Source organism: Anas acuta, chromosome 1 (assembly GCF_963932015.1).
Source record: "Anas acuta chromosome 1, bAnaAcu1.1, whole genome shotgun sequence".
Classification (NCBI taxonomy): domain Eukaryota; kingdom Metazoa; phylum Chordata; class Aves; order Anseriformes; family Anatidae; genus Anas; species Anas acuta.
Genome location: NC_088979.1, coordinates 147,296,611 through 147,307,349, shown reverse-complemented (window position 1 = coordinate 147,307,349; position 10,739 = coordinate 147,296,611). Strand labels below are relative to the sequence as shown.

Here is a 10,739-nt window from a genome sequence, read left to right as displayed (position 1 = left end):
CAAACGTGTGTGTATGTAAGGGTGCCTGTCCCTTCTAAAATTTTGTTTTACTGTCTCTAGAGAAAATCAATAAGGAATGTGTTGGAGCATGAAGAGAGTTAGGGAAATGACTTCCATCTGTGGCTTTCATTTGGTCATATTTACACATTAGATTCCCTTGTCTGTCCTTGATGGTTGCATTGTCAACCCTGGGTTGGCCTGTATACCTTGCTCGGATGTGAGGCATCCTGGGGATGTTCTCAGAGGCGATGGATGCTCTCCTGCAGTGCCATCTTCTCTCCCACTCCCTCATGCAGAAAACACCAGGAGGTATGTTGTAGCTGAATGTTGCTGCTGCCAGCAATAAAATCTTTCTTGTCTTGCCATTTTGTGGTTTCTAGCAATCAAAGTAGGGTCTGATTGACATTTAATAGTAAGGTGCAGAGAGCTGCTGTTGCTGTGCATTGCTTGAAAGGCAACATTAATGTGCTTGGCACAATTGTGGTATGTGTAGATACAGACAGCTTCTGCTCCTTTCAGACCTGAAAATCTGAATGCGGTCATGAAATGGCAAGGTATGTTCATAACTACTTTTTCACAGAAATGTTTCAAGTAAAAATTGAGTAAAAATCCCTATTTTAATTCCCTCAACTCCCCTATACTTCTTGCTAAAGCTGATACACATAATATCTCCCTTTGTACAGTGATACGAGATAGAAAGAAAACCCAGGAAAGTAGGACGAAAGACAGAAGCCTTAGGACATGCAAGTGGGACAGACAGGAAGCTTGCATTTCCTGCTCTGAAATTTTTATAGGCAAGGATACTAATAAAAAAATCCCCTGAGTTTAAAAATACAAGTTTCATACATACTCTGTTTTATGCTAGGTGGATGTATTTACAGCCAAGCCAAAACAAAGGCATAGAGCTGGAGTAATAGCAAATTTAGGCTATTTGCCAGGTTAGCAGCCCTGTGTGTTTGAGGGCATTTGACTAAATGACTGTACAGAAGAAGATTTTGGACTAAATTCTCTACAGAAGAATGGAAGTAGTGAAATAGGAAGCTAGTGAAAGTTTTGTCATAGAGAAGTGTCTCTGGATGGTTCAAGAATTGAGACTCAGTTTTGCATTTAGCACCCATTGTCGATATTTCTAAGACAGAGGTAACACTTCTGAGGTTGGTCACTTTGCAAACAACAAGGTTGTACTCTTTGATTTGTTTTTTAATTGATAATGAGATTTTATTCCCTGAAAGCTCTAGGTGCTTTTTTTTTTTTTTTTTTTTTCCCCCACAGTGAATGCAAATAGAAGTGTGTTTTATAATTAGTAATGCCAAATTCCCTCTTTAGTTCTGATCATATGGACCACTCATCACAAGCTGCTGGTCATCTGAATCCTGTAGAAGAGAAGGAAAAAGAATTGGACATCACGCAACAAATGAACTTCCCTTTTTGGCAACTTGTCCACACAGATGGCACTTTGCACCTGCTACTTTTGCACCAAATAAGTCTCTTTACTGTATGCAAAAAGGTTTACTGTGTTCTTTAAACTCTCTGTGTGTATGTGAGTCTTGCTGAATTGGACCACGGAGGCTCTCTCTACATTCTGGTATTACTCAGACTTTCCTTCCCTTGTTTCCTACCCCCTTCCCTCTGCATTTCAGACTCTGTCAAAGAGTGCTTGCATGCAACTCAGCTTCATTTACAGCAAGGAGAAGGAAAGAAAAAAGGCTTTTTAAAGTTTTGTACAGACGCATCACTGGCATCTAGCAGCATTTGAAGTCCAATTTAATTCATCTCTCTTTGAAGGTAGACCACAGCCTCATGAGTCATTACTTGAAATGGAGCTGTAAACCATACCCTCAATTTTTGCTTCAAGTGGGCCGACCCCATTTCTAGGTGGGCTGAGGTAAGAAAGTCAGGATCCTGAATGGTATTTCCCCCTCACTTTTTATTTTTCTCCTCCTCCCAAGTGAACATTTTCACTTTATTAAGTCATTTCTTCTTATCATGATCTTAGTTATGTGTCTCAAATCAAAATGTACACTTACTGAGAAAAGATCATACGTAGGTTCTGGTGGACTCAGTGCAGAAGAACTTTCATAGGAGGGGTTGGTGATATTTGAAGGCTGGGACTTGTCCAGTGATGTTACGTCAGTGTCATCTTTTGACTACATAAAATCACACAAACCTGCTTAAAATCCATCCTTCTCATTCCATGCATTAAGTGGGGCACTTAGGTTTCCCCACTGACTAACACAGTGTTCTGAATGAGCTTGCTAAATTTGTGACTCTAGGCATGAACTCTATTTTGGGTGACTGTAGTATCTTGTATCACTTACCACTGATACCTTTTCCTCCCTTCTTTTTAATAACAGCAAGGAATGGAAGAAGTAGTACTGCACTGGCATTGTGCCTACCATGAAAAGGATGTGGCTGAGTGCTCTCATTACTACCATATAGAACTACAAGCATTTTCCCTGGCTTATGGCTCCCTTTTTGTTTCTAGAAGACAACTCATATTATACAGAAGCTAGAATAGGAGGAGGTTTCTGGTTCCTTCCAGGTAGCCTTTCATTTGGGTGGATTCTGGTGTATGTTGTTACACTATCATCCTTCTCTTCTTTGAGTAGCTTGTCTGTTGGTGCCTGGTTTTCATTGTCATGATACTATGTGAGGCTAGGTTAGTTGAGAGAAAGCCGGCATGAGAATTCGTCAGTATAAAAATTTGTACTTCTCCAGCCTTTTTCCTATCAATTGTTTCAACCTCCAGAACTGTAAAGCTATTAGCAGTGCCATGGAGGGGAAGGGAAGAGAATAGAACAAGTTCACATGTTCAAGTGGTTGAAAGTTGTCTGCTTCCTTAAAGCTGACCTAAAGCTGACCAGAGTTCTGCTCTGATGCTGTTCAGATGTAAGCTTTTGGCCAGTCCTTGGTGTTCAAAGTGTCAGTGAGGGCTGGATCCCTGGTAGGACACCCCAGGAGGGGTGCAGCAGGCAAAAGTTGAGCTAGTGCCCAAGGCAGATGTGTAAGCCTTCCCCACCTTCTCCATGTGTTAGTCTGAACAGTTCAAGCATGAGTGAAAAAAACATGATCTAGAATGCATCTAGCTTAATGAAGCACAAGGAGCAATTGGAGTCTGTGACTCTGGAAAGTGAGGTGGGTGTGGGGAAGTGCTGGCTCCCTGCTTTGCACTCCTTTCTGCCTCTTACCTTGAAGTGCTGGAAGCCTGTGTTTTTCCTTCTGAATCTGAGGTACGAGTATCCAATAAAGGCCATGACTCCAATAACCAGACATATGCCAAAGAAGATCCCTGTTCCGGTAGTGGCATGGAGAGGAACCTGGAAGCACAGAAAGAGGGTGAGCTATGGGGTGGTCACCTTCCAGCACCCAGCACATGCAGCATCTCCTTGAGCTATACCTTAGTTCACAAACTGCTTTTGCAGTAGTCTCCTGGTACGTAATTCCCTGAGACAGTTTAATGTGACCTACTGATAATAATTGCAAATTAGCTCTTCTTAGCTACTCTACACTGGACATTGGCTCCTGTGCAGCTTCATCTTGTTTATGTTTTTGAATATACAGGGCATGTCTAAGTCATCTTTTTCTAGTCACGGTTTTCAACGTAGCCACAGAAATTCAAACCACGCTGGCTTGCAGTGAAGTGTGTACCAAAGTCCCTTAGGTAGCTTTCAAAACTTGTAGTGTAAACCCTAAAGGTCTCTATGAGTTCAGGCTCATTCTCCGCTGCTTTGTGTGGGCAGATAGACAACCCTCCGAGCCATGCTTACCAGGGCTCAAATCAAACTGCTCTGAGATGTTCACTGCCTTTAACTTGAGATCATTCTTCAGTCAAGCACCTAAAATGCCAATTCAAGCAGCTCTTTGCATGTTCCAGGATAGTCTCTATGTTCCTACATAACTTCTTAATAAATACCTAGGTGAAAAGCTGAAGGAAATTCATGTGTCCTCTGGATTTAGTCTAAATGGGAAAAATGCCTCCACAGTAGGGCTTTGGTTTGCCTTCTGCAGCTCTGTGGCCTAATTCAGCCCTGATATGAAGGGGACAGGCAGAGTTGGGGTGATGATAATTTTGCCCGAGAGATCGCAGGGCACTTGGAATGTGATTTCCCCGCAGTATGGTGCTCTTTGCTGGCAATCCTGGAAGTGAAGAGGGGTCTACAGTGGGGAAGAGATTCATAGGTAGTTACTCTGGCTCTTCCAAGTGATTCCTTAGCTCTTTGTCCCCCTGCTTAGAAAACTGATTACTAAACTTCCCCTGGCAAAAAAGTAATCACATTATTGTCATAACTGATACACCCTCTTCATTTCTTTTTTAGAAAACAAAGTAATTTACATGGTGCAGCTGAACAGCTAAATATTAGAAAATGTCTAGTTGCCCTCTAGCATGTGAAAGGAGTTATAAACAATGCAATATCATGTTGCTATGGCCTGACAGAAATTGCCTATTATTTTGAATCAGGAGATAGGGATTCTCTGAACAAACTGGAAGTGAGAAATAGGGTACGAATAGAATTAACTTCATGGACTGAAGAGGCGGCCAGTTAGTCACTGCCTAAATCAGAGCTAGGATAGACATGCCAGAAATGTGAGTGAGACCCCTCCAGCACATGGAGAGAAGGACCAGAATGGATTACTCTGATCCAACAGAAATCCTTTTTGTTAAGGCAAATATCTTGTGGCAAGAAAAAAAGAGCTGCAGATGCTCACTGTGCACTTTTCCCAAGGGTGACAGGTCTCACTTCTGTGAGACATACAGGTTGCATTGTGGGTGGAGGAAATGTTCATTTCCCTTTCATACAAAGCAGCATACTTTGCTGGTGTGAAATAAAGAGAATTATGTTCCTACATTCCCAGGACAGGGCCCTGTACCATTGTAATGTCAGCCTGAACCAATGCAGCAGCTAGCTTGAATTGCCTGCTCTCAAAGGACAGCATCCTTTTGCATCCCTCTCTGTACTGTTATTTTGCCATGCACTGTTATTTTATTATTATTATTTATTGTTTAATGTTTTTGTTTGTTTGTGTTTTGTCTGGTCTTTTTAGGGGGTGAGATGACCGGATAACTAGAGATATGGCAGGAATTCATGCATGAAAAAAATAAAATTAGAGTTTTCAAAGCATCTTGTTGTTTTGGATAGGAATGAGTGCAAAGCCAAGAGTCAAATGTTTTCCTTAGAAGCTTGAAAGGTGTTTTCAGAACAACTTAGATGGAGTTTTATAAAACCTTGGATGATTGGGAAGCTAGTCATAGTGATTCAACTAAAGAAAAAATAAATGATGGGAAGAACAAGCTTCACTAATAACTTACTCTCACCTTCTAAATTTCTTTCACATCTTTCAAAGTATCCCTTTAGACTGAAACTGTATATATGGAAGGGAAACTGGGAATATATGAATGTCAGTGGTGAGTTTGGTATGATATAAGCTACAGCCACCTACCACCACCCAACAAGTCACCATGTACTTACAGGTGCTGGTGGAGCCTTCAAAGGCTCTGAAATGACGTGGATTATCCCATTGGAAGCGATTATATCCCACTCCACAATAGCGCTTCCATCCACATATCTGATCTCGTTCTGCAAGGACAGAGAACAATGAGAGCTGAGCTTTACCCTCCTGCCTCTGGGGCTGAAACAAAGCTTGAGCTTATTTCCCCACATCAGCTATTGACACACTGAGAAAAATTTCTGGTGGGCTTCCACCGCTGCCTTACTGGACACCAGCCCAAGATGGTCCCAGGCTTGTAATGGTTCTTCTGCACATGAAGTCACTATCATCCTTACTTGTATATTGACCTTGTCCATCCTTCCTCCCTTCCTTCTCTCTTTCTTTCTTTCATTTTTCTTTCATTTATTTATTTTTTTGGTGATGTTTGTACAGGTTGCAAGATTAGGAGCATTGCTACTCGTGTAGAGGCAGAAGAAGTGCCCAGCTGCCTGCTCCTGTTACAGCTGCCTTCTGTGCTGAGGATGCCTTGGCACAGAGGTTGCTGATTTGGGAACTGGGTCAGCACTGACTAGAAACTGCAGCCCACAGTTTATTTGGTGGCCTAGCATGGGGGAGCAGGACTTCGGTCCTGTTCCACAGCTCACTAGGATGTGAGAAGGGGCCTGCTCAGGTCCTCTGGGGAGGACGAAAAGCTACAGGTTTCCAACCAACTTTGGAGGGCAGGAGCAAGGATTGTGTTAATGGCTCAGAGTCTCCCCCTGGCAGCTTTGGAGGACATTAGGTAAAGGAGCACCAGGAATTTTTTAAGGAGAAACTCTTCTAACTCTAGTATCAGATCAAAATGATCTGAAAGAGCTCCTAGCACGTTAAAGAGGGACACAGAGATGGGGTTAGTCTTGTGCTGGTGCATGTGATCTCTCATGAGGGTGTACTTCATTAATGTGATTACTTGGTTGACAGTGTAAGTTGATCTTAAATATAAATGAAGTTCATGATAATTCTCATGCTAAAGAAGTGTTTTATTTGTTTATTTTTATTTTTGATTTTATTTTTTTCCCCCAACAAGGGGAAGAAGAAAAGGAAGAAGCCTGTAAATCTGTAAATCTGTCATATGCGCACCTCTTTCTGCAGCACCTCCTTCCTTATTGTTGGTGTCCGTGTAAATCCCCACCCCAGATGCAATGATGGGTACTCAGCAGTCCTTGGGTCAAGTGCCATCCTCTAGAGCACATGCTGACTGCAAGCCCACAAGAAGCAGGGCTACTTCATTTCGTATTCAGCTCTGCAACATCACCCACAGCAGAGTCTCAGCCTCAGTCTGAAGGGGCTGCTCTTACAGAGGTCATTTGCTTGGACAGTGAATATTTTCTTAATAATAATTTTTAAAAAAGTGAAAAGTTGGGTGTGTGTTCAAAGGATCACAGAATCATTAAGGTTGGAAAAGCCCTCCAAGATCATCTGGTCCAACCATCACCCTATCACCAATGTCACCCACTAAACCATGTCCCCAAGCACCACGTCCAACCTTCCCCTGAACACCCCCAGGGACGGTGACTCCACCACCTCCCTGGCAACCCGTTCCAATGCCTGACTGCTCTTTCTGAGAAGAAATGTCTCCTAATTTCCAACCTGAACCTCCCCTGGTGCAACTTGGGGCCATCCCCTCTAATCCTATTGCTCATTGTGAGAGGAGGCCGACCACCAGCTCTCCACACCTTCCTTTCATGTAGTTGTAGACAGCAATAAGGTCTGCCCTGAGCCTCCTCTTCTCCAAAGTGAACAACCCCAGTTCACTCAGCACATGAGACATCAAAGGATACTTACCATTTACAAAAAGGATGTAGATTTTTCCTTTTTTTTTTTTTTTTTTTTTGTTAAAAAAGAAATAGCAATAGCTTTGTCTGCTTTTTCTCTGAATAAGGCCATGCTGGGGTCTTCTCCCTCTAGCAGAAAGTTAGAAAGAAATTTTACAAATGCCAACACCTTTCTGTACTGATAAACTGCTGCTCCCGTCTCTCCTGCTATCACACTGCCCTCTCCATTAACCCTGCCCATCTGAGAGAAGGGTTGACTCAAACCTGTATCCCATGCTGTGACTCCTGCAGGCTGCCTGAGCAATTTCCTTCCAGTTGTGCAGGTTGGAGCTTGGCTGCTTGCAAACATGTAAGTTTGCAGTTTGATGGCTGCTATCAGAAGTCCCAGCTCCTGCCTACCCCAGGAGTACTCCCCAGATCAGTGCATCACCTGATTAGAGGGTGCAGGATGAGAGGGAAAAAGCATGAAGATGGGAGATTTATTAAAAAGGTACCTGTTCGGTGGTGGAAGCAGGGTACTCCTGGCCCCTGGTGTTTGTAATTAGGAGTTTTTCCCCAGCACGGGTCAGAAGAGTGGTTCCATTGGTCAAGTCATCATAAAACATGATGGTGGCATTAGATAAATGATACTCAATGTCTCGCCCGGTAAGTGTCTAAAAGTGAAAGAGAAATGCAAGAAACACGAATCAATCTATTTAATCCACTGGATTTACTCCCATGCTTATGATCCTTTTTCTCTGTTGCTATTAATGCTGCAGCAAGTGCAATATGGGACAGAGGCTATTGGGAAACCTGTAAGTGAACAGTGGGATGGATCCTCTGGCCCTGCTGACGTCTGACCACCACCTACAGGAGGTAACACCTTGGTTCTACTAGCACAAAAGCTTTTACTCTTCTGCGTGATGACCTGAAGCGATGGGCCTTGGACATGCTTAAAATAGCTTGAAGATCTAAGGCAGAGCATAAACCCATATGAAATGAAATCACTTGTGTGATTCTTTTAACAAATTCACAGCCTTCCACCTGCCTGGCTTATCACTCTGCGACAGCTGGAGAAGTCCTGGCCTCATCTCCCCCATGACTGGAGTTGTACCTCAGGTGTTGGAGGTAGTGTTTGATTGAAGGAAATTAAAAAGGACAAGCATAGAGATGAAACCAGGAGCAGCTTCCTTTAATGCATTTGTGAGAAATCCCAAAGCTGTGCACTGTTTTCAAATAACTATTTTCAAATAACTGTGCTTAATATTAATAAGCCAGGGGAGACTTCATCTCAGACAGACACCTTTACAGATGGGTAATTAAGATCCCTGATGGAAAATTCTCTGTGGTGACTCAAACACGCCCAGAAACCTTGTACTCCTGACTGCAGAAGAGAAGCAGAGATGGTGAACTCACCTCTTCTAGAAGCAGAGTTTAAGCTATATGGGTTTACATGGAAATCATGTTATTATTATTATTTTTTTAAATTGAGATTGCATCGGGATGCAGAAACCCATAAGGGTGTCTGTTCAACAAGTGTTAGTAAAATGAAGAAGTTAAAAGAAACAAACCAACTCTTACCTGATTTTCCCTTAGTCCGCTATCATTTGGAGCGAAGAGCGTGGCGTGCACTGACAGGTCTGTGAGGTACCGCAGGAACGCTTTCCCTCTCCTAGAGCTGTTGGAGTAAGCCATGATTTTCTAGGCAGAAACAAAATCCAGCTTTAGTAGAGGGCAATCGTGAGCTCCTGTGCACATCAGCAGCAGTGCACAGGATCCTCCCTAAACTCCAGCTGCAGAAGCATTTAATTTCAAATGAATTTTAGAAACCCAAAACTTGTAACAAGAAATTAAGACATGGCGATTACTCCCTGACTTAGCAGGTGTGGATTTAGACCACTCCACCCCACTTTGCTTGCTGTAACCTGCATTTTCTGTGCACTACAGTGAAGCCAATGCTGAGACAACCTAGTTACCCGCTCTGCTCACCCCACCGGAGCCACATGCCTGCTGCAGGCCATACCGACAAGAAGTTTGTCAGCGTTGGGAAGGACATCAGCACTTGCAGCAAGTTCCCGCTGCAGGACAAGCCGTCCCCCACGTAGCCTGGCTTGCAGGTGCAGTTCACCTCTGGAAGGCACAAACACAGAGAGCCATGTGGGCCAGCAACCTTTTCTAGGTGCTCTGTGCATGAAAATTGACTTGTTCAGCAACAGAATATTATTTTTATAATTAAAAAGAGAGAATCTCTTGCAGGGTTATCTAGCAGGCTGTGGCTGACCAAAGGTACCAAAACTTGCTGCTGCTCTCCTTTGCAGAGTGATGCTGAGAAGGGCTCTCTCACCTTTCTCCCTGTAGCAGAAGACATCCCAGGTTTCGCTCAGGTTGACTCTCCTCCCATAGTCCACGATGCCAACGTACCCAGCGCCGCAGTTTGGGGAGGAGAAGGCAGTGGGATACCCAACCCGTTCGTTGTCCAACCAGCCGGCAGCACACAGGTGGTACTTCGCCTGCAGCCGACACAGCCAAAAGGGAGAAAGGAAGAATTGGGTGGTGGATCCAGGCACTGCCAGTGGATAGGGAAAGCCCTCTGGGGTGCTCCAGCAGCACCCGACCTCCCAGCCCACTTTCTGGGAATCTGAGTAAGTTCTCTATCTGCAGGCTGCCCAGCTTCTGCTGCTCCTGAGACTTCCAGCCTTCTGCTGCTGCAGAAGGAGGCTGGTTGTGGTCTCTCTAAATGGTGAACATCTCCCTCCCTCCCTTCCTCCCTTCCTCCCTTCCTTCTTTCTTTCCTTCTTTCCTTCCTTACTTTCTTCCTTCCTTTGAGGGGAAGGAGCCAGAAAGGCACAGTCAATCTGACTCACCCTTCTGAAAATAAATTTTACAAGCCCAAGGTGTGATGCTCATCCCACTGACATCAACCAAAAGACAATAATGTGGAAATAGCTCTGCTATGTTAACAGCAGTTGGAGAAAAGATTCCCAGAAAAATAAATAAATAAATAAATAAAAAATCACAGCACAACTCTACAGTGTACATTTCTTTAAGAAGACCTAATAATTAAAACCCTCATGAAACCCTGACTTCACCATCTGGACAATTAGAAACAAGAATCTGGCAACTGAATTGCTTTCAGTGTCATACGGGCTGGCATGAACACACTAACCAGTCCAAAAACTGCTCCCAGCCAAACATATCCTGGCATGGGGAGGAAAAATAGGAGGGAAAAAGAAGCTTATAAGCATCGAGCAGCCCCTTTGCTCCTCCCTCTCTGTTTACGCTGTGGCTATGTCCATGGCAGGGATCTCCTCCCACACTGAGGCTGCGTCACCTTCTGTGCGTACAGCAGCTGGTTATACGTAGCGATGGTGGCTGACTCATTGGCGCAGGCCTCCTTTGCCTTCTCGTAAGTCATTTTGTACTGCCCTTGTGGGGACCGCAAATGGAAAACTCCAACAGTGGTATCTGTAAAGAGAGAGAGGAGCCAACATTTTCTGG

At 43.8% G+C, this 10,739-nt stretch overlaps 1 protein-coding gene across 1 annotated transcript in view; it reads right to left on the bottom strand.

The window, feature by feature from the left end:
- Window positions 1-916: 916 nt before the first annotated feature.
- The window catches only part of STAB2 (stabilin 2), an 87,161-nt gene continuing 77,338 nt past the window's right edge, over window positions 917-10,739 (bottom strand). Inside the window, exons 61-69 of the mRNA XM_068664148.1 lie at window positions 10,573-10,706; window positions 9,586-9,751; window positions 9,265-9,371; window positions 8,823-8,942; window positions 7,757-7,915; window positions 5,469-5,576; window positions 3,189-3,317; window positions 2,028-2,147; window positions 917-1,373 (exon numbers count right to left, since the gene is read on the bottom strand). Of these exons, the coding sequence (XP_068520249.1) occupies window positions 1,323-1,373; window positions 2,028-2,147; window positions 3,189-3,317; window positions 5,469-5,576; window positions 7,757-7,915; window positions 8,823-8,942; window positions 9,265-9,371; window positions 9,586-9,751; window positions 10,573-10,706 (1,094 nt within the window). The 3' untranslated portion in view covers window positions 917-1,322. The remainder of the gene's footprint in view (window positions 1,374-2,027; window positions 2,148-3,188; window positions 3,318-5,468; window positions 5,577-7,756; window positions 7,916-8,822; window positions 8,943-9,264; window positions 9,372-9,585; window positions 9,752-10,572; window positions 10,707-10,739) is intronic.